Consider the following 23536-nt stretch of genomic DNA (forward strand, 5'->3'; position numbering starts at 1 on the left):
AAAGGACAAACTTTAGTGGATCATAACTCCGATTAATTCAACTCGTTAAGTCGTATTATTAAACATCACGAACTGACAATCTCTAGTGATTTGAGCTTTTATCTCAAACATGCAATTGCAAAAAAAAAATAGCAAAAGAGAAAAAATAAAATTAATGCCTTATAGCAAACTTCATAAAATAGTAAAGTTGTAAGAATTTAACTTCAGCTTCTGACTTTCATAACCGCAGTTAGGAATTTAAAGAAACTTTTTAAAAACATATACAAGTTTCTTTCTTAGCTCAAACATTTTAAATCGAGTAAGTTTTAAGAGCATTATAAAACAAGTATATAAAGCACTAAAAAAATTTGATTTGTATCCTTCTTTGTATTTCTAGGCATATAAAATTAGGGCTTAAGTTAAAGTGTTCAATAATATAGACTTGCAACTATTTGCTTCGCAGTAATGCCGCTGGCAAATACTTAGTGAGCGGTGTAACCGCCTGGACTTGGTTTTGAGCATCATTCTGATCTTGAACAATTATAGGAGCTGGTGCTGAGCTAAAGTCCAGAACTGGTGCCACACCTTCGTCGGAACTGCGGGAGCTGCCGCCCAAGGAGTCGAACTGCTGCTGAATAAGCTGCTGGGCCCGAACAGCATCCTCGGGAGTGCGATACTTGACGAAGTGCACCTCAGGCTTGTGATTCTGAGCCTGGTTCTCACTAGCCAGACGCTGAGCCAACTGACCCACATCCGCCTGCTTGCTGAGCACATAGATAGCCGTCTTCTGCTCACTGGCCTGCTTGGCCAACTGGAGGGCGGCGTTGGTAAGGCCCTGGTGTTCTGGTGACTTGATGAACAAAACGCGCAGATTCCGCTTCAGCATGCTGGCAATGTGTTCGGTGGCCTCCCGATCCGCAAACTCCTCCTCGGGAGCGGAATATGTGTAGAACTCCTTGCTGAACTCATCCGCAGCAGCAGGAATCTGTTGTTGCGAGTCCTGTTGGACCAATTGCTGCTGCTGCTGCTGATGTGTGTGTGTAGAACTAAATCCTGTGGCCTCCGCATCGATGAGTCCAGCAAAACCGACGATCACTGGAAGCAGCTTGGTAATTATATCCCAACTTGGCCGCCGAAACGGAGGCAATAACAAAAAGTAACTGGAAGAGAATAAATAAAACGGATTGGATTAGCAGGTTTTTTTTAAATCAAAAAAGGGAAGTAATCATTAAAAAGTAAATTAAGTGGTAAAACATTGATCAAAAAATGTTTCAAAATTGTTGAGCTAAATAATCTGTTGAGATTTCGATATTTATCTCAGTATCCATTGTTATTATTTTATATCACATACTTGATATCACTAATCTTTTTAAGTTTTCATTTTACATTTTTCCTGGAAACTAAATTTGGTATTACTTCATTTTAAATTCTTACCAGGAATCCACGCATCTTGGGCAAAAGTATTTGATGGCTAGTGCTGAGGATCTGTTTACCACTCTTCAAGCTTGCTAACTGACGTTTGGCGTTTGCATTTCAATGATATTTATACAAACTGGCCAAATGGGAAATTGGAAATATGACAAATGATGGGCTTGCAATATGCCAGCGTTTTTTGACTTGAGTTGACTATCGGGATCGGGATCGCATCGGTTTCCGTTTCATCTTCGGTTGCTGCAACTCTCTAGCTCCGCACATTGCCAACAGTTAATCAGAGATAAATGAGCTTTTAAGCGTTGACACAAAACCCTGTCTCAAGTTACGGATTGCGGGCTACGATACTCGGATACGGCACTCAATGAACCTGTTTTTTTAAACCATGCAACCTTAGGGCGTTGCTTGTCTTACATAAATCTGCGGAACTACTTGTGTTTGGGCGGACGAACATCAAAGCCGCTTTTTGCCACAAAAAGTGTGCAAAATATGCATAATTAATTAATTAGCCGAGAGATTGCGATTTGCATATTTTGCGGCAGGTTATGAACCCGGTTCACAGCTCGCTTTTAACCCAATCATCTAGTCGAGTCCATCAATATGTTCAGTCATCGCTTGATTATCGACAGCACCAGTGGCTGTGTCAGTGGCTACATAGTGGAGTGTTTTCGTGGACTAAGCCGTAGAGTCAAGCTCAATAATGGAATATTCCCCAAACTGTTCAAGAAATGTCCGTCCGTAATCTTCACACATTGCCTCTGCTTACCCGGGCAATGAGTTTCCTGGCTCTGTCCAAACAATAAATGCCTTCAATTAGGTATAAATGGCACACAGCAAGACACAGACATTGCATAAACAATATTTAACAATAAATAGACACACACAGAGATACACACATGCGAAACGGCTCACTTCCTGCTAGTGAGCATTTCTGGCCCAGTTAATTGTTCTGATTGTTTCACATAAATCTCGAGAGTGTTTATGTGTGTGCGTACAATGCTGACGATGTGCTCTAATTGATAAGGCGGCCCGAGGAACAGCCGACCTACCAATTGAATTCATCATAAACTAGTTAAGATACACACCGAAAATAATTAAGGTTATGTGACAAAATATGTTAAATTGATCTGTTTAAATATTAATTATAATATTTATTCTAGTTAGTGATTGCCAAATCCTTTACGAAAATTGCTTAAACGGCGTTGGGCTAAATACCTTTCATTTTGGGTGCTTGAGTCGCAAAGTATTTAAAAACAAATCAGATATCCCCTAAAATTAATGAGTTCTTGTTATGAGTTTCTTATCTGTGAGGTAAAGGAGTAAGCAGGGCATATTTCTCTCAGTGCTCGGCATTGTGTGGTTCAGATTTATAGGCCTAAATCACCAGAACATTCCATCAGACAGGCTGATCCGGCCGTCGACGAGGAATGGCCAGGAGCAACAGGCTTCTCGGCCAGGCCCAAACAATACCCATTTATGCGCATAATGAGGAGTCATACATCAGGGATGACTACAGCTGCCGACGGCTGCTCATCATCCACATCCGCATCCTCATCCTCAGCTGTTGACGTGGACGTGGGCAACTCCATTCCAAAATGGCCAGTGGCCGGCATTTACATTTATAAATATGCATAATTTGTTAAAGGCCAAATGAAATCCTGAAAACGGCCTCAAGGGGAACTCGAGAGCAAAACGCTCTCCTAATTTAATCATTTTGCCCATTGGCACCGACGAATTCATTTAATTTGTTGCCAGGCAGGAGTTTGGGGCTGTTACAAAAGGTGCTACTCCAGGACCAAGTTTTCTAAGTAGAAGATGGGCAGCAAAACCTATCAGCCTATTGACAATGACACCCGCAAAAAGCTGCGTGTCCGTAAGTAAATAAACTGTCCTGGGGCCACAGAAGGTATCAGTTCGGTTCAGTTGCCGGGATTCCTGTTGTTCGTAGTTCGTTGTTCTGGTGATGGTCCCCTTGTTTACTGTTTATCTTTGCACAGAAGATAAACAGAACTTAGGCCAAACAATGACAGTAACAATTTGGCAACGTCAAAAGTCGTAGGATGATAAGATTTATTTATAGGACCAATCGCAGTGATTGGCTAGTCAAAGACGGCGGTGGGGATTGGTGGTCGGTCTATTGCTTTTGTTAATTAAAATTTTTTAGGGCACGTGTGCCGCGGGAACAAGGCAATAAATCATGACATCAACAGCAATCTCGGGGGCGGTTTAACCACCCACTCCCCAGGGGCGGCAACAACAATTACCGTCAGATAATCAGGGCCATTATGTGGGGCGCCAAAAACACAAATCATGACAGCATTAAAAGAAACAAATCACTGTGTATCTCAGTGGGCAAAGGTCAGCAAACCGTTATTACGCACAATTAGGGTCTATATGCATTACAGAACTATCGAAGACAGGGTGCTCAATTAAAGAGCAATTACGAAATATTAGCTAATGGCCGGCAATTGACATTTGTGTCTGGCCCAAAGCGAATTGGTCTACGAGTTTCGCATGGCGCAAGAAAGCCGCTCGACGGTCGTTTGTAAGAAAGCAAAAGAAAACAGAGCACCCGGGGCATTAATATTAATGAACTGCTCACACACGCGACCCCGGGCAGTTCATTAAAGTGTCAAACACTTTGTCCCGCAGACATGTCCAACTTGGGTCTCTCCGGAGCAAAAGCCCCGCAAACAGCTCAGCTCCAAAAGAAAGTGGTCAAAGAGAGTAACAGAAACACTGAAACGACCAACGGATGGCAGCTGCCAAAACCTGTTGCTCCCGGGGAAGCTGTTGTTTTGCTGGCGGGGGAAGACGACTCCAACGACAACGCCCAACTGACCCAAAAGCGGGCAAGCTGTCACTATTAATGTGTCATAAATCAAAAACTTGTTACCATGTAAAAACGTAACATTTTTGCATATTGACCGGGCATGTAACCAAATAGCTTCCCAGTTACATTTTTTTGGGACAATCGCCCTTGGTCATCGTAACCATCGATGGGCCCATGATATCGCCGGCTAATTATGATTGATGATTCCAAAGAGCCCTTACATTTATGGGGGTCCAAGTTCAAATGAAGGGGATTTTCGAGACTCCATTTGCCGAATTGCAATATTGAATTGGCAAATGTTATGCGATATATTTGACATGGCAAGTAAATGGGCAAAAATATTTTAAAGAACAACAGTAAATGGAACAACTCGGACTTGCCTTTTCCTGTGGCCACGTTTCTACGCGGCCTGTCTTGGACGCTAAAAACAATTAGTATGACAATTTATCATATGCCCGCAGCCAGATGATTTATGAAGGCCTAAAAACAACACGTAGCCGACACGTTGCGTTCCGTATACGCCATGGAGTCACTCGCTATGTGTGTGTGTGTCTGTGTGGGGTGTATGCGTATGTATTTGCTCCTGGGGGTGCGTCACATGTTTGCCCATTTCCTTCCTTCCTGCGGCCTGCTTGTTGCCTTTGTGCTATGCAATTTCTAGTTAATAAATATTTCCGGCCACAAACAAACGGAGAAACAAAGAGCTGGCAGGACACACCCGCCAAGGACCCGTCTTCTAGGCGGATATCGCGCAATTAGTTGAGTCAACAATTAAAACTGTTGCCCTTTTTCACACACAAGAGTGCAAATTCGGACTGGCCATTATTAGAATATATGTTATGTGAGAAAACTATAAATCACCCGCAATTAAATTGATAAGAAGGAAAATAGCTGAAATATATTTCCCAAATATTGCGTCATATTCAATATGTTTTTCTATAAATTGGAGCTCAGCAGGACAGTAATCCCTTTACCCCACATTCTGCAGCTATCACATGCTCATTCTGGCATATTAATTGGCTTTCATTAATTATATTTTGAAAGCGTGTCGGGGACATAGCTAGAATAGTGTTCCATAATTAATTGATGTTCATAATATTAAGGAAACATGTATAAAGTGTGGTCATTTAATTCCCCAACAGAGACCAATGGGACAAAGCTCGAAAGTATCTCCTTTGTGGAAATAAGCTTTTCCAGGAAAGCTTGAAGTTTTTTCCAAATAAAGGTTCTCAAAAGCTTGAACTTACTTTTTGTAGAGTTTCCTGTTCACAAACGAAACTAAGTAGAAAGCATGAACAGAGCTTTGAAGCTTTTATCACTACACTTAACAAAATTACCGTAGTGAAGTCAAGGATAAGAAGGCGAAAAAACGAATTATTATCTCAAAAGAATAAAAATGTTTTTAAGACTTGAAATCCCGCTTTCAGTAGAGCTATTAAAAATTTCAAGAGGAGTAAGACCATTGAAGTTTATAGAGTTGATTCCCCCAAAAAATCAATCACTTTAATTCCGTTTTTTCTTAACTTTTATTTACAAAATTAAATTCTCTTTCTGTTCAATTACATGGAAATGACAAAATCGCACCAAAGGACAAAAGCATATTGAGCGCTATGGAAAGTTAATAAATATGCAATCATAAATCGGTTTTCGATGCGTTGAGCATCTAGCATTCACACATTTTCTTAATAGTTTTGGGTGGTATGGTGCATCTATTGGGTGCTACTGTTTTGTATCTACAACATCAAAGATCAACTTAACGGCCACATAAGATACTCCTTGCGTTTATTTTTATGGTATGTATATATATATGTATATATACGTATCATACATTTATGCATATATAGTTGAATATTCGGTGTATGTATATATAATGGTTATGCCACAGTTTTCGTCAACAGCTCTTCTTGTGGTTTTTTGATTAATAATTACACATGTATGTACTCCATATATGGTTCTGTATATATATATAATTATTTTCATTCCTCTCGCACATTATCGATAAACTTTAACAATGCGCTATATCTCAGTTATTAGACTAGGTAAAACAATCTGTATCTGCATCTGACGTTACGTGCTAAACTCTCTGCGCACCATTCAAGGTTCTGCACTTGTACTTTAACATTTGTTTATGTTTTTACATAACACTCGTTCCGTTTAACGTTACAATCGCTTGTTAATGTTACTATGTTTGGTTTGGTTTTTTGGCCCCCGAAAGAAACTGAAAGGAAAACTATGTATGTAAATGCATTTCACACGTACGAGTGGTATCGAAAAAATAAAAGCAGAATTTGGCTTGCAACTAAAGTGAAGCGACAAACTTGTTCCGCTTGAATGGGATTAACATTTTATGTTTTTTTTTCTAAGTTTCCTTTAAGTACACATATATGTATATGCATGTAGGTATATTCGTGTATATATAGTATGGAAAACAAAGGACGTAGCTTTAAAATACGTGTAAATACTTTGTTTAGTTTGTATTTTATACTAGATAGATTTAAGAGTCTAACGGCATAGGACGCAGTTAAAGATAGGGTATGTATACATATAGATATTACACATTTACATAGGGTTTATCCTGGTTTCTTTGTTCTAGTTTTCGTTTATATCTCTATTTCCCACCTTCGCACCTTGCTACACCTCCAAATACCTGCTGTACCTGTTTTCATTGTTCTTAGTTATGTGGTTGTCTTTGATATTCACTACAGAGTTTGCTAGAACACCCAACGGATCATAGTGTTGGGTGCAGGATTTGTGATTCCTTTTCTACTGTCGTTAATGTGCGCTTTGCAATTTCCAGAAATAGTTCAAACAGCGAATTAAATTATTTTTAATAGCTTTTGTGGCTTAGCTCACTAAATCAGAAAAGTTATTACACAAATTAAAATGTTAAAGAACATCACTTGCTTAAATGAACTTTCAGTTCGACAAATCCAAAACAAATAGCAAATACTTGAAATTACATAAAGGAAAAACACAATCGAAACCAATGGTTTAATCTCAATCAATCCTATTCCAAAATAAAACACAGCCAGCACTTTTATTGAACCTCACACTAAACTCGTTGATAAAACGCCAAGCTGCCTAATGGACGTCGCTACGCGGATGTTTATCTGGACCTGACCTCTGACCCGCCTCTGCTCAAACCGCCCTACTTCATCTTTTTGTCCTCGTGCGCCTTCTTTACAATGGCCAGCTTAGAGTGCGGCGATGAGGGATGCAGGGTGCGGTAGGGCGCCTCCTTAGTGCCATGAAGAACCAACGACCATTCCAGCAGATTGCCATGCCGGGTTTGCGGCGAGTTGAACCGTGCCTGTAGGTGGATTCGTTTAGATAACCGAACTAAATATAGTACTTAGTATACACTACCTCCAGTTTCCAGGTGCCCTGCGGGTACTCGCCCCACGAGTGAGTTGTCATGAAGGGCCACTTGGTGAAGCCATCACGGTGGTCATCATCATTTGCACGTCTCGACAGGATCATGGATCTATGTGTTAAATAATTGATGATATATTAGTTACTAATACGATATAGAATATAGATGTCCTATATACTTATGAGTATACTAAAAATCTCATACAATATATATATTAGCATATTTTATTTATTAACTTACTTGGTGCCCATTGGCGACGTAAGGAAAAGCTCAAGATCTCCGCGTCGAGAGGCATTGGCCGAGATCACCGCCTGGACATGCTCCAAGTAGTTAACCTCCGTGTCAGTGCCCTTGCAGGCATCGGTTTTGATCTCCCAGAATAGCGAACGACCCATGACGATGGCCCTAGGATTAAGAACAAGCAAGGTTAAGCTATGTTAAGCCAGGAAGTATTCCATGATATACTCACTGTGGTTGGGTAAGCTCTCCTGCCTCGCAGTGGTATCGTGGTGGCACTGCATGCCACTGCTTGGATAGTGTGACCATGGCGCCGGCGTCCAAAACGCCAAACCCGAAGAGGTGATTGAACTCCAGACCCACGCCGTTCATTGTCCAGTGAAAGCGGTTCTTGGCATCGAACAACGAATTGCGTTTCGATGTCAACACCGTCAGATGCTGTATGTCGCGCCAAGTCAGCTGCGGACTGCCAAAGAAAGTGGGGGTTCAAGTGGGATTAGCATAAATTCATAAAGTGACAAAAGGAGTACACTCGAAAAATGAATGCTGTATTCTTTGGCTATCAATAGTTAAATGATGCCAACAAAATATTTAATAATATATTAAATGTTGATGAGTTCTTTATTTTAATTTAATTTCCTTTCGAATATTTTTTTGGCACCATCAATTTTCTAGTGTACCAATCTCTGTGGGAACAGGGCGGGATTACTCACTTGGCTTCCAAGGCCAGGGCGAAGACGCCCGCTGCTTCGGGCGCCGCCGCACTGGTGCCCGAGTGGGTGGTCGTGCACTTGCCGTAGAGGTCCGTGGTGGCAACGCCTGTATTGGGGTCCTTGGCTCCGTTACTGAACGTGGACGCCAGCGTCGAGCTACAGCTCTCGTCGTAGTGGGCGTTCTGGCCGTCGTTAATGGCGCTGTTAATGGAAATGGTCCACATGGAGGCGGCGTAGCCGTCGCAGTTGCAGTCGTCCTCTTCGCCACCGTCGCCGGAGGCCCAAACATAGATGTTGCCGAGACCATTTCGACCCTGCGGGTGGTATGAAAGATTAGCCATAAATTCCGGGGCTGGACCCCTGCACCTTTTGTTCATTCGTACCTCATTGACGCCCTGGACTATCGCACGCATTGTGGCATTCCGGGGACCATCTACAGTCTTGCCATCATCGGTGGGACCCCAGGAGGCGCTGTAGATGTGGATTTTGTGCGGCTCGTGGCCCATGGAGTTGGCCTCGATTAGGTCTGTCATGTAGGGCTGATCCAGCATGCGAATGCCTGCGGAGCGGGCGATAAGTATGCATTAAATCTAATGGCGGAAATTATAAATCAATATTTATACGACCCCCACCACCCGTCACTTTCACTTGTCGCTTTTATGGCAATCGTAAAAATGGCATTGCATTTCCCGGCTCCGTTTCTGCGGTTTTTCGAAATTTTCCCGATTTTTCCCATGATTTCTCCCTGGCGAGCGATAAAAAATGAAAGATAACGCGGCTGGATTTGTGACCGCACTTGTTGCCGCCCCATACCCAAAGGACAAGACACCCTATTTCATGTGACATGATTTTTTTCGAAGCTAAATTTACAACAACAAAACGCGAACCATGAACTTTGCATTTAATATCACAAATAGCTACAGCTGACAATTGAATCACCCCGCTTTTTTCGTGGATTACGCTGCGTATGCGTAATACGATTTATCAGTCAAAAACTTCGGAGGTCATGGCCTCGAAGATGCATATATTTGTATATGTGTATATATATTTATTCAGCGGATTCTGGGAAAGCCACTTACCTGCGATTTTGCTGTCATAAGCAACGCCAACGCCGCAAATTCCATTATCTCTGGCAGCAGCCACTTCGCCGGCACAACGAGTTCCATGGCTGCAAAACATAGTAGAACACAAGGGTAAGATGTGCGGTGAAACATTTACAGAGTTTTATGCAGGTAAGCAGCTTAATAAAAAGTCCTCTCTATCCATTAAGCTGACACACAGGCCCAAACTAACAATTGTGGGAAAGGGCTTAATGAATGAAGCTCGAAACTCTCAACAGCAAATAGCACTTAATTCCACAACCGCCTTTCAATTAGTAAAAGTTTGTTTGGCGACAATGAAGAAAATACAGCTTAACTCATCAAGATGTGAATTTCATTTAAGTCATTTGATTATCTTATAAATTTCGTTTGGCTTTCAAGGACATTTCCCCCGAAAACTGGTTAATCAATACCAAGGAAAACCTCACCCCTTTCACTACTTTCACTTACCTGTTGAACCAGTCGTCGGTGTATCGTGGATATGGGAAAGGGTCGTTACTGCTGAAGTCATAACTGGCCTCGGCATTCTGAAAAAGAGTAGATGAAACCAGATAAAAAACGGCTACATATGTACGCTGAGTGTTTTTTGTTGTAGCTTTGGGGAAAATTGTTCAATTTATTCCGTAACATTATTATTTGGCTTGCCCTAGACTCAGACCTTGCGCTAGAGCTACTTAAATATGCATGACAGACAAGCACTTTGAAAATAATAATGGTGGAAAGTTTTTAATGTCAGAAAAAGTTGAAGCTTTTAGCTTCAATTTCCTGCCAACTTTCTATGCACATTAGGGGTTTCAGCAGTTCGTTGTTGAGCAAATTAAATTGTATATATAGAACCTCAGTCCAACAATTGTTGGCTAGGAATAATTCCACATTACCGACTGATATGTGCAGTAAGCCAAAATTTAATTAAAAGCTTGCAAATGTCATTACACGGTCAGGGTAAATTGAAATGTGTTAGTCGAACTCACATAATTGAATTTCAGATCCGGATGCATGTAGTCCACGCCTGGTCAGCAAAGGCAATAAAGTAAAAAGTTAATAATAAAGTTGATTGGATTTTTATTTTTCCTCCGAAAATACTCACCATCATCCATGATGGCCGTTGTTACATTCTTTCCGGTGATTCCCTGGGCCCACGCGGCCTGTACATTCAGATCCAACCGCACTTTGCCGCCATTCTGACCGGTATTCTTGAGATACCACTGCATGGGGAAGTACGGGTCGGTGGGCTCCTCCTCAATTCGATTGGCCTCGCCCAATTTCAGGTCGAACTTCATGCCATGAATGGCGGGCACTGCCGGCCGCAAACCTCGTTTAACTCGCTTGAATCCCGGCTGTTGCACAGCAGTATGCACCTGAGGATTGGGAGAGCCCATTAGTGTTAAGGTCGTTGTGGTAACCGCAAAGGGGTTAGGGTTAGAGACCATCTGTCACACAACCCGAACTCCATGTAAGTCCCAGCAACATGCGGGTCATTGTTATGCGAGTGTGTTCTAATCTAAAGCTGTGCAAACAGCTGTGAACAGAAACGGAACGACCTAGTTTGCATGCCAATTTCCATATTGTCCTATGGATGCACACTCTGTTTGTCTTCTGCATTTTGCACGGTGATTATCGACAATGGCCTAATGGCACGTTCCACTTCGGTGGACAAATGGACCCACGTCCAATCGCAATGCAATCGATGTCCGTTATGCAGAACGGCAAACAATGTCCGGTGTAAACTATTTTGGGAGCCAGCAATGAACTCTGGCATTTGACATTTTTGCGGAAAGGCGGGCACATTGCTACGTGCTGGTCCACTTACACAGAGCACAAAGTTATCTCTTTCTGCACTTATAATTTTATTTTTAAGGACATAAATAATAATGTAAATATAGCTTTAAGTAGATAGAATAAGAGTTCATCTTTCATTTTAACAAATCAAAATCTTTTCGGCATTTCCTCCAGGACTTAAAAACTTATACAAAAATATTATGTTTTTTGCTTTACAAATATTATTAAATAAAGTGTTATCAATATGAAGACCAATTAATATTTATTTCCCTATCTGTATTCATTCTTTCATTCCATTGCGCTAAGCACGTTTCTGCCGTATTTTCGCTTGAACTAACAGTAAGTGTGCCAGTTTTCCCTTCGTCCTTGATGGAAACTTTCTGCATTTCCACCTACTTACCGCTGGGTGGCTCTTGAGGGCCCGTGTGTGCGTCAAACTGCGCCTGGAACGGGCATGGGGAAGAGTCCGGTGCTTGAAATGATACTCGTGTCCATCGGCTCCGACCAGCTGTAAAGATTCCAGAATGCAAGGCAACATTTCATTAGACCCCGTGGCATTTTAATTGAGGAAAACACATTAATTCTGTGCTTGTTTTGCGCCTAGAAGCGTGACCCGTAATTGCGCTCTAATTGAGTTTGGCCCCAGCTATTCCTCACACATTCTGCGAGGGGTTTTGTGTGCTGCTGCTAAATTGCCAGTCATAATCATCATCTGCAGCAGGAGCAAACAGCAACAGCAGCAGCAGCAACTCCACATCATCATCATTAATTGGCTTTGGTAAATTGAGTGCCAGTAGCTTGGCCAAGAGTGAGCCAGTAATTTTCCGTTTTTCCCCACTGCAATTTTAGTGAAAGGGATCTCGGGTTTCCACAGGATACGTGACGGGCCTTCAAGTCAAACCCACTTTCACTTGGCCAATGGCTTGCCGCCCTTGGGAAATGGTCCACTATTTTTGGTCTACACGAAGGCAAAATCGTCTTGAAACAAGATTATAGACTGTGAACCTAAAAAAAGTCTGTCACCATTACTATGGCAAAGTTGTACATAAAACTAGACCCGAGACTATTGTTCTTCCATTTCGTTTCCCTCAGTGTATGTATTTTGATCCGCCTGCAACATGTTGCTCATCTCTAAGATATTCGAGACTCGAATGGCGTTTTGGCCAGCTGCTGGGCGTCGTTTAGCCTTAACTTTGCCCTTTTGGGCGACTAGCGTCCTGCATAATTCAGGCTTACATCGTGATTAATTAGCAGCTGTGCGGCGCTGAGTGCCCTTGCTATCAATTCATAATTCGCGCAAATGCGCCTCAATAAAACGGCATTAATGGGGAACGGCGATGACAATACCCATCAATTGCCAGCGAAAAGGAACCCAACGGCGAGTCTATTTTTAAAACTTTGCTCATTAACTAAGGCAGCAGAAAATTATAAGGATGGTGACTTGAAAAGCTTCGTGGCAGAACGCTGAGCACACGTGGGTAATTGCCTAAACCTTGCCACCAAGCAACTCTAAACAAAGCTTTTGCAACCCATCGGAGTTCCATCAACGTGAGCTTATGCAAAACACGCCCACGCTGCCTTTTTATGGATTCACGTCCTTTTCGCAGCAGCATTAAATATGAATATGGACATTTGGGCAAGCAAATTGAAGCAGAAGAATGCTTTTACTCTTTGCCAGTTTCGGCGTTTACGGCTTTTCTGACCGATGTCTACAAACTTTCAATTTGGCCTCAACACTTTGGCCACAAAGGAATATGGGTCAGTGGTAAGGGTTGCAGGAATGGCAGAAATTTCTTTGATCAGTCGGAAATGCGTAATTCTAAGTAAACGGCGAAAGTGTTTAATCATTTTCAAGCAAAATTAACAAGCGGAATCAGAAGACCCTTTGGCGACACAGAGGGAAATATTTCTACAAAATATTCAAAATTTATAGTACACTTCTTGACTTTTAGATCATAAAATGCAAACAATTTAATGTAAAGAATAAGCTATAAATTTCAATTATTTTTAAACTTTTTTGTAAGGTAACGAGTAATGGTTATCTTTTTCTTTTCCTTGAATTACAAAACGCCTGGACTCAAGCTCCGATTTCTCTGTGTACATTAATCATAAATATTCCCGAAATTATGCGAAGAGAATTCGGCTTTACATTTACAGACTTTGTGTCACAAATTGATAAATTCCTAGCCAGCCACGTCAGCCTTTACCACCACCAGTCAATAAAGGGCTCCACTCTTCCTAGAGAAACTTAAGGAGTGAGGGTGCAAATGGGCCACCACTGGTTTACTTAGGCGCCAAGTGCCGCGCATAAGTAAGCAGAGAAACAACGGCAAGGCGCGTAACTTGAGGGCCATCAATCCGTTGACTGCTGTCAATCACAGTTCTCCACAGACAGTTCGACAATAAGGAAAAGTAAGGGGAAGTTTGGCTATTTTTATGCCCTGTTAATTTGTGTGTAAATTACTCAATGGGTACTGCAACAGCTGGCCAGCTAGCTTGTTTGTCCTATCCAGTTTAATGGACTTCCTAAGTATGTTGCCAGCTAACGAAAAAAGTTAAATAGATAACGATAGAATGGCGTATACGCACAGTGGGCGCATTTGAACCCACGGCACAGATAAACAATGGGAATTAACTAATCTCGTCGACCACATGCCGCTAAATTGCTTGCATATTTTTAGATGTCCCCGCATAATTTGCGGATTTTTCTTCATGAGCACAGCACAGCATATGGTATATATCGTGAAGTAAAAGTAAAAGTAAAAACAAAAACCTTCAGTCGGAGGATTTATGTGGGAGGAGATGAACACAAATATTAAGAGCAACAAAGCAGGACGACGTCTAATGTAGCAATATAGCTGCCATTGTGTCTGTGTGCATGGCATGGCCTGGCTCGCCATTATAAATATAATGTGTCACACTGTGTGATAACGGGGCTAAAATAAAGTAAGGATAGCACTGAAACAGGGGCTTTGGCTTCGTGGCAAGTGGCAGCTGTTCGCCACCCTCCCCTTATTTTGTTCAGTGTATGTGTGAGTTATTTAAGCTTCACGCAGCCCACACACAAAACTTGGCCAAAGCCTTCTCTAACATGTGTGTTTGGTTGTGTGTCAGCCATTGCTCACTCTTTAGCCTGCCAAAATGGTGTCTATAATTAGTTGGCTGCCGCATTTAAATAGCAAATTTATTAACGACACGCCGTTGACATCTTCGCCGACACTTGTTGCTCGAAAGGCTTCACTTTTTTTGTCGTTACTAGCCTGGCTAAAAGGACAACAGCTGTGTAGTTACATCACTGGGGATGTCTGTTGGGAGTGGGCGGTTTTTGTCGCCGGGATCATGGCCACAAGTCGCCTCCGCCTTGACACGTCATCTCTCATGGCCCGTCAACATCAGAAATTTATGGATTTTTACTCGCCCCGCGCGAATTCATGAAAGGTGAATGAAAAACTGGATGAAAAAGCTGAAATATCAGCAGATGTGCTGTACATGACAGCCTCCCCATCTCCCTCTCTATATAGAGCAATGTATTTATGTGCAGCAGATATTTCACAGTGCCTGCAAAAATAGCATAGCCCAACAATGGACGTTTGTGTGTGCCTTGGGGCTCAGAGTGTGCACACAATAAGGACTTTAACTTGTTAATACAGCCCTCTTTGTTTACCTTAATCGAATTCTTGTTCGGTCAGCTGCCGATGGTACAATACACAATGGTGGGCATTCAACAAGTTGAGCAAACAAAATTGCTTTTAAATTCCATCGGAAGAGCTGATAAAATATTTAGTTTTCAATGTCATACTAAATTTGTTTCAGACAGAAGAGTTTGTGCTAAACGTTTATGGCTTCTATGAGGGCGTTGTGCATATTATTTTGGGATAGCAACTCTTACATCCTACGCCATTAATTTTTTATTTGCATGCATTAGCATAATCAATCTAAAAATAAGGCAAGCTGTATTGATTGTGTGCAATGAAAGCGTCAATAAAAATATAATTCCCTCTATTTGTACAAAGGAATCTTGTTTCTTAATGAAAGAACATAATGTATTTCTGGTTGTATTATTAAGGTATACAAAAATTTCATAAATGTCAAACTTTTCATGTCATAGAATATATTGATTAAATTTCTAGGAAACCAATCCCTTTTCATTTGACTTCCGATTCCCTTGGGCAACAAGAGATTATTTGAACAGCTCAAGCACAACAGCTTAGATAAAAGACATTACGCAATCGTCGCTTTTATTTGTATCCAAATATTGAACGGCCCGAGGAAAAACCATTCATCAATTTGTTCGCTCAGTTAGTCAAAATGGCCCGGTTTAGTTAACCGACGTCAGCAGCAGCCGTTTATCAAGGACAGGCGCAGTCACTTTATCAGTAGCTGGCCAATTTTTCTAGTGGCATTAGCCCTTCAATAACTACTGGCATACACATAATATAGATAGCAGTCTGGTTACAATGTGATAAATGTGTTCACATTCATCCGATTCCCAGTGCAACGTTTCTAATTAGGAAAAATTGCCGTCCTCTTTCCATTCCACCAAATAATCAATCAATCAATAATATGGGTTGAATGTCAGTGCACTATTGTGTTTGCATAAATTATCGTTACAAGGGAAAATCAGACTGCTGAAATGGAAATCGAAATGATAGCATTTAAACTTAGTTAGTATGCAGAGAAAATCCGCGTCAAGTGTTTTTTTTCATCGTTCTGTCAAGAATGGCACTTTTATTCAATTGAAAAATTCGCACACAAACAAGTCTGTCTCTTCTGCGCCAAAACAATGCAAATAAGCGTGTTTAGATTGACAGCTTGGCGATCCACACAAATCCAGTCGTCAATAAATGGCATGCAAATTTGCACAGCCTTAAAATTAGAAGACCTCGATGGCAGGTGGCGAATTGAAGAAATGCAAATGAATGGCCAGGCCCAGGCTCGTGAATAATTCAGCAGGATGCGGCAAAGACAAACAGCTGCGCACAACTCGACTAATAAGCTTTGATTGAGGCTTTTGGAATGTGCCACTCCTTGTGGCATTTGATTTGCTGGCTGGCTCAATGGCTAAACTTCCACAAATTGAGTTAAGCTTTAGCCGTACATTTTAAATGAATTCAAACTGCAACTGTGCGGCAAAATGAAATAAATCTCGATGCATTTAGACTCTTGCCTTTAATTTGGGTCAAAATGTAAGGCCAACGTTGTTTAAAGCAATGGAATGGTAGTAAGCTCTTAAGATGCTTTTCTATTCGGAGCAGGGCAAAGGCAGCTTGGCCGCTGGCACACAACATAATTATCTGTAGCGCTCTGTTGACATTGACATGCCAACGCTGGGCAGACACTGCGTATGAGCGATTTCTCAAAGCAAACAGAGGAGACTCGACATTTTATGGTCCCCGGGTACGAACTACATTCTTTCCAGCCACGCCAGCTGGCAGTTGGCTAATTAAATTTCAAGATTTTCATCTAATTTTATCGGAATGAAATTTGCCGCATGGCAAACAAAACTTTTACCAACTGACCTTTGACATTTGCAGGCGTGCACACGCAAAAGCCAGGTCGGCTGAAAAAGAAATGTACAAAAAAGTAATTATGTATTGTGTGTTATTCACACACTCGTTTATCAACTGCAGACATTTCGGGAGTGAGGGACTAAAAAGTTTTTTAATTATTTATAAAAAGCAAGCGGCACGTTTGGTCTTTGTGCCTGCCTCGGTTCCTTTTTCTCTTTTTGTGTGGCACTCGAAGTATTTTCCTTTGTTGAGGCCAAAATATTTGACAAAACTTAGGCTCAAGTGTTGATTTATTAAATTGTTATCCATGATGGCAGCCCGACAGCCAAGGACGCTCAAAAGGAGCCAAAGCAGGAGCAGGAGCAGAGGCAAGAGTGGAGTGTGCATTAGGGACACCTGTCCAACAGAGACACCTGTGCGGGCTCAGGAGCACGGTCCATTGGTTCCATTATGAGAGCTGATCCGCGCTGAGCCAGGCAGCTTGTTTACAGCTTGTCTATTTTTAGTGCCTCCCTATTTTCCCCCACCAAATGAATATCCTTGCAAAACATCGAGAAAAGCTAAACAGGCGCCGGAGCTAAACTAGTTAAAGTTCGGTTACACTTTTTGAGTGACCTCGTTTAAACGAAACCCGAAAAACTTTCTAATTAGCATTAGTGCTAATGAAATCCCTACCATTCTGCTAATATGATATTTATAGTTCAAAACACATTTATCATATGATACATCTCTGGGGTCAGGCGTTGGGCTAAGTTGCGTAACACAATATCCCCGAAAATGCAAACGAAAAACTGGCAAATATTTGCCAGACGTTGAGCTTCCGTCGTCACATTTTCACAGGGGAAAAAGAAAAGTTAAGGCAAGTAACTTTGGTAATTTTGTTGAGGCAATGTCAACCTTTTAGTGTGATCAAAATTGAAAGAAAATCAGACAAAAAACCTTGATTTATGTTAAGTACCTCACTGAGAGGATAAAGTATTTTCATATATTTGATTAATCATATTGCTCTTTTAAGTTACATATTGTGAGTATTCTTTTAAAGGGAAATAAATTATGCTGACTTTCAAAAATTTGCATCGCTTATTTCAAGGCAACACAGTCAGTAGCTGCAAGCAAAAAATGGTTTATACTATACTGACTATAAACCACTGCAAGTGTGCGTCATAAACAGCAGCATAAATTTCATATAGTGTAAGGACAACAGACCCTTTTTATGAACGTTCCTTAAATTGCTTTCGAAATTGGTCAAATTTTTCGTCTATCTAGCTTTATTTTTAGTACTTTAACTATAAATGCTGAAGGCATCACGGAAAAAACACCAGACAAAACTATTCCTAGCCAATTGCTGCATTAATAGCCGTAAAACTTCCATCTGTGAGAAATTGTTGTCATCTGGTCCCTACAATGGGCAGCCTTTGTCCTGTAAAGGACCATCGAGCTGCTTTCCAGGGCTAAAAATAAATAAATAATGCGCCTGGACTTGGCCCACAACACTGCGTATACGTGATAAGGCATTGTGTGTTCGCCAAAGAGAAAGAAAGAGAGAGACACAGTGTGTGTGTGCAGTGGGTGGTGGCGTGTGTGCCTGCGGTTTTTGGGGCGAGATTTTTCCCAGGCATCTGGCATCTTGAACTCCAACTGCGTCTCTGTTTGTCCAGCGCCATTCACTGAAAGCGGAATGTGCCTCCTCTGTTTGTCTTGTATTTGCCAACATATGCTAGCCTTGGGTTCCAAATGTCCGTGCCTTTAATTTGCAAACATCTGGGCGAGCGGCCACCAAATTTGTAAACTCGTTTTTCATTTGGCATAATAAATGAAAGGAAAACAGCCAAAGATAAGCAAACGGAGACGAATGTGCCAATGTCAGACCGCAAAGTCATTGGAGCATTTGTCTTCGCAGATCAACTCTTCTCTCTTTCAAGCTAAAAACAACAAAATACGGTTTGGTTTTTGTGGCCAAGATAAGTTCAGATGCTTAGTAAGTTGGGGCTATGCAGGCCAACTACGGGTACACGTTGGCATTCTAATAAGGTCACAACACTCTTGCATAATTTATGAGAAAACTATGGCTTAGCAAATATGAAACTATGCATACCAGATGAGCGTTGACATTTCTGAAACTCCTGACAGATCTAGGCCAAACTTAAGAGAAGCAAATACTTGTAAGGGTGTGAATGAACAGAGCATAATAAGGACATTTATATGGAAGGTCCTCATTAGCAAATAAACATTTCTATAACATTGTTAATATCAAGGCTAAAGGAAGAAATTGCTTTTCAGATCTTCAAAGATACCATGGCATCTATTCACTTGTTTACTCTATTCAGTCTTAAGAAGGTAAATATCAAAATCCTAACAGAAAATTTACTAAAACCAACCAATTTTGTTGATATTTTCCTGTGTCCCCGTAAACGTTCTTGTAATAATCTGCTGTTGCTCCTGCAATCACTATTGTTGCTGATGTTCTTGGGACTTAAGAGAGCTTTTCAAACAGCAACACCAAGCGGAAGGGAGAAGGGGGCAAACAACTAACGCCTGTTGCCGTTGGCCACGTCAAAAGGAGTCCTGACTTAACGCTTTATGCAAGGATTTGGCTCCCAGCCCCGACAACGACGACAAGCGGCTCAGGAGGATGGTGATGGTCGAGAGGGGCAGGGCTCACTGACAGGTGAGTTTGCTGGCTTTTAAAGTTAGTACACACAAAACATGCAGACACACTATGCATGCTTAAAGGCTCTGAGCCTGGTTGTAGATAAACTTTTAATCATCGCAAAGACAACGGGCCGCTTTGTGGCATTAGGCAACTTTGGAAATTATTCTTGGCCAACCACTGGGCATAAAATTGCAGAGCTGCTGGTATTAAACTCCAGCCAGTGTGTGGGCAGAAATCCTGCGTGGGCAGTAAGGAAGCATATGTATTTACTTAAGCAAGAAATTGACTTTCACTTTCTTTGCCTTTACAGCCTATGTTTCTTTTTTATTTTTCAAATTGTCGGCCAGCAATTACATTCAACAGGAATCGAGATTTATTTAGATTTGCACGGCAATAGCTGACTGAATCTAACGTTTTACTGCCGATAAGGTCGTAACATCAAAGGCAATAAAATCTAAACACAGCAACATCGTCAAAGTCCCGCAGATAAGACGCGGCGGCGTATACGCAATATCGATTGGAATGAGAGCAAAAGTGAGTTTGCCCTTGGTAAGCACACACTTTCAGTTTGGGATACATTTTGATTTGTATTCGGCGATAGCGTTTGACGTAGGAGCAACAGATTTTTGCTTTTTCGAACTTCTATATGTGCCGCAATTTTATTACAAGGGCCACACCCACGCAGAGCATGGGAGTTTTGGCAATTATCTAAAACGAGTTCGAAGTCCGAGGGAAAAACCAACAAGCAGCAAAAAAAATCAAAAAATAATTAAGTAGTACTCTGCCATAAATAATTTCACAGAGATTACAGGAAAATGAGTAATTTTCCTGAAAACGCTGCAGGTCAACAGTCATTGATACTTGCGCAGGAATTAGTCGTGGAAACTGCACAGATTGCTGCTCCTCTTATTCTTCACAAGAAAAACTTTCCGACGCAATTAGTCCTTTCTCAGGGCACGTACGTAAGCTTGTGCAATGCGAGAGCAGTGTCCATGGCAACTGTGGCATGCAATCAGCTTTCGGTTGCGGATGGGGGCAGATGAGATTGCGCCATTGCAAACAGCATCGATGTCGCAATAAAGCCAGCGGATAACAAGGACAACTCCCAGTAGGAGGATTGGGGCCTCAGGTGCCGACTCGATATCGGATTACCAAGGAATAGGAGAGTTAATTGGATTTAACGCCTGCTTTATGTATCGCCCCCTATTACGATTCCCATTCCGAAGACCTGACCCCATCTCAAGCACACTAGTTGTTATTGATGTTCCTAATTAATTGCGTCCGTTCCAGCTCTTGAATTCGCATTAATTCTGAAATCCTCGAATGAGTTATTGACCCAATCTGAGCGTGTGCAACAAGTGCGCGTCACAGCTGTCAACCGCTGACAGAATTGGGCAATGGTTATGCATTATTTTGACGGATGCCAAAGACATAACGAGGTCTCTGTGGAAATCGTAATGCTGTCAGGATTGTAGAATACTTCAGTGACAAGAAAGTTAAATTCGCTGCTGTTTTTGCTGGGGGAAACAAGACCAAAGTTATGTGTTATATTGTTTCTTTGTATTTATTTTAGAATGATTACGAAAAGATTTAAAAACTATAGTTTTAGTTGAACTTTTAAGTTTTATTTATCATGATAAAAATATATACTAATTAGATTATTTTGACATAAAGAATGACATACTTGTTAACATGAAATAATATTCTGTTAAAGCCCCTCGACTCTTTAAGGCTAAAATAAAAATTGATTGATCCCATTTTGCTATAGCGACTAACAGGTCAAAGTGCCTCAGACAGAAGCTATTTATATGCAAAATGACTGACCTAATATGGTGTTATTTACCCCCGTGTGTGTCAAAGTTTAATTTCTCCACGTTGACCTTGGATCGAATGCAATGGCTGTTTAGCATGCAATGCGCAAATTTGCGCCTAGCAGTATGCAACGGAAACTCCGCTCTGCCGACGGAAGTTGGCCAATGCCAGAGCCGAAAACTTTGGCGGTTGCCTGCTGGCCAAAAGCTGCCTTTGGCATTCTGAGCACGCTTTTGGCAAACAGGACACACATATATACTCAAACACGTACAGACTGAGACACCCCTCGAGCAATCGCAATTAACGCCTGACACTCGCCTGACAAGTGCAGTATTTCAGCCTGAAACGCTCGCAACCAGGCCTGAATGATTCGGCCCGGCCGTCGGCAATATAATAATTGATTTTTCGCACATTCCACTTACCGGGCCTAGGTTAGTCGAAGCCGTACTTGTCGGCCACTTCATGGGCAAACCCGTTGTCCACTCCTCGACGGAAACGAACCAAAAATGAGCTAGTGAAAACTGAGGGACCACTCAACCCTGCTCCGGCTCCTGCTCCTCCTCCGCCCGCTCCTGCACTGGTCAAGTGGAGGAGCAGGAATGGGGCCAACAGCCAGCTCCATGCGGCTGCTGCCATGGAATTCAGATTTAACGCCTTGGTCTTGAGAAGTTCTCCTGGCTCCTGGCGACGATGGGGCAACTCTGGCAGCCCGTAAAAACAAGAAGTGCGGGGGTGTCCCTTAAGGGGATTTCTTTATTTGGTGGGATTGATGTGGTGTCGAAAATAAAAGCCGCGCTTCACTGCACAACCAGCGTTTTTATTTCTGAGTTGGCCACGCGAATCGAGGAATCAGGATCAAGTTTCTCGGCTGGAAAATGTCCTTTTGTTGTGGTGGCGATTTGTTTTCCTTATTGTATATTTGTGGCCCTCTTCTGGAGCTTGTTGTGCTTTCCTTCCGCCTGGAGTAAATTTTTTTTTGTATTTCGGCTGGGGTCTTTGTGCGCTGCCACGAACTTCACTGGGGCGCTGCGCGCTGAGAACTGTTTGCCAGCGGTATCGACGGACGCCATTATGAATGTCCGCCAGGCGCCAAAGCGGAGGCGAAAGCTCGGAAAAAGAAGCTCGCTCGAAAGCTCGAAAAAGCGGCGTAAAACAACCCACCACCCACTTGACGCACCCCTAAACGCATCTCTTGCTATCCCGTTTGCTCACGCAGGGGCGTTTACAGGACTTCAACAAAGGGACGTTTTGTAAGCCATAAATAAATTGATTTTGCTTTTTTATTTTGTTATAAATTTTACTTTCTTTCATCTAAATACTTAAATAATGTTTAGAAATTTTATATATATATGAAAAATAAATATATAAAAAAACGTGTAACGAGTAAGTTTTAGCCTTTTAACTTTAAAGTTATTTGCTGTCCCCGAAATAAGCTAGACAATTTTGAAAACTTTATTCTTGAAAAATTAAAATACCCTTTCTGAATTTCGTTAAAGAGAGGTTTAGACCCATCAATAAATCTCCTAACTAAGCCCCTGTTCACCTGCTATCGCTCAGCTGCTCTGTCTAAGCTTTTACTTTGACTTTTTTCCTGACTCCGACATTCCATCCCGACTGGCTTGGCTTTTGCAGCGGTTTAGGCGGCCCGCAGACGTCACCAGTTTCGCCGCCCGCTGCCATTAAGCACCCACAACCCCACCCACCTCGTGCTAAATTTTAGCCACTGTTTTGCTATTGGTTTATGCTGCGCTCCGTGAACATATGGCAGCATACTTGACTTTCGCCGACTTTCGGCACGACTCGACTAGAGTCACATGCTCCAGTGCAGAACGCGAAGGGACGACTGTCGACTATTCATAAACATGAACGCAATTGCCTCTTACGCGTAATGGCTGCGAAAGGGCTTCAACTTTGACCTTAGCCCAAATAGGTTCATAAAGCCTCAAGCACCCAAGCCTTTAAACTGCAGGCCAAGCGAAAAGTGAAGACAGCTGGGGTAACTTTCGCCGGCTTTTTATGTTAACTTGATTGTTTCAACCACGTTTAAGTGCGAGAAGGGAATTCTCATACTTTCATTTCATTTGCCATAAATTCTTCTTTCTAGGGAAATCCCTTT

General features: G+C 41.9%; 2 protein-coding genes across 2 annotated transcripts; both read right to left on the minus strand.

Annotated features, from left to right (window-relative positions):
* Positions 1 to 346: 346 nt before the first annotated feature.
* Positions 347 to 1428, minus strand: LOC108113556. The gene is given in 3 exon segments (XM_017224149.2): positions 347 to 1063; positions 1065 to 1139; positions 1414 to 1428. Coding segments are annotated over 3 exon segments (726 nt in total). The 3' UTR covers positions 347 to 427.
* A 4325-nt stretch (positions 1429 to 5753) lies between these two features.
* LOC108113629 (neuroendocrine convertase 2) lies at positions 5754 to 22443 on the minus strand. The gene is given in 13 exon segments (XM_017224297.2): positions 5754 to 7553; positions 7610 to 7727; positions 7857 to 8021; positions 8086 to 8319; positions 8567 to 8880; positions 8950 to 9125; positions 9646 to 9734; positions 10117 to 10193; positions 10638 to 10675; positions 10754 to 11024; positions 11846 to 11953; positions 21843 to 21854; positions 21856 to 22443. Coding segments are annotated over 13 exon segments (1965 nt in total). The 5' UTR covers positions 22057 to 22443; the 3' UTR covers positions 5754 to 7391.
* Between the last annotated feature and the right edge of the window lie 1093 nt (positions 22444 to 23536).

This window comes from Drosophila eugracilis, unplaced genomic scaffold (assembly GCF_018153835.1).
Source record: "Drosophila eugracilis isolate 14026-0451.02 unplaced genomic scaffold, ASM1815383v1 contig_367, whole genome shotgun sequence".
NCBI lineage: Eukaryota > Metazoa > Arthropoda > Insecta > Diptera > Drosophilidae > Drosophila > Drosophila eugracilis.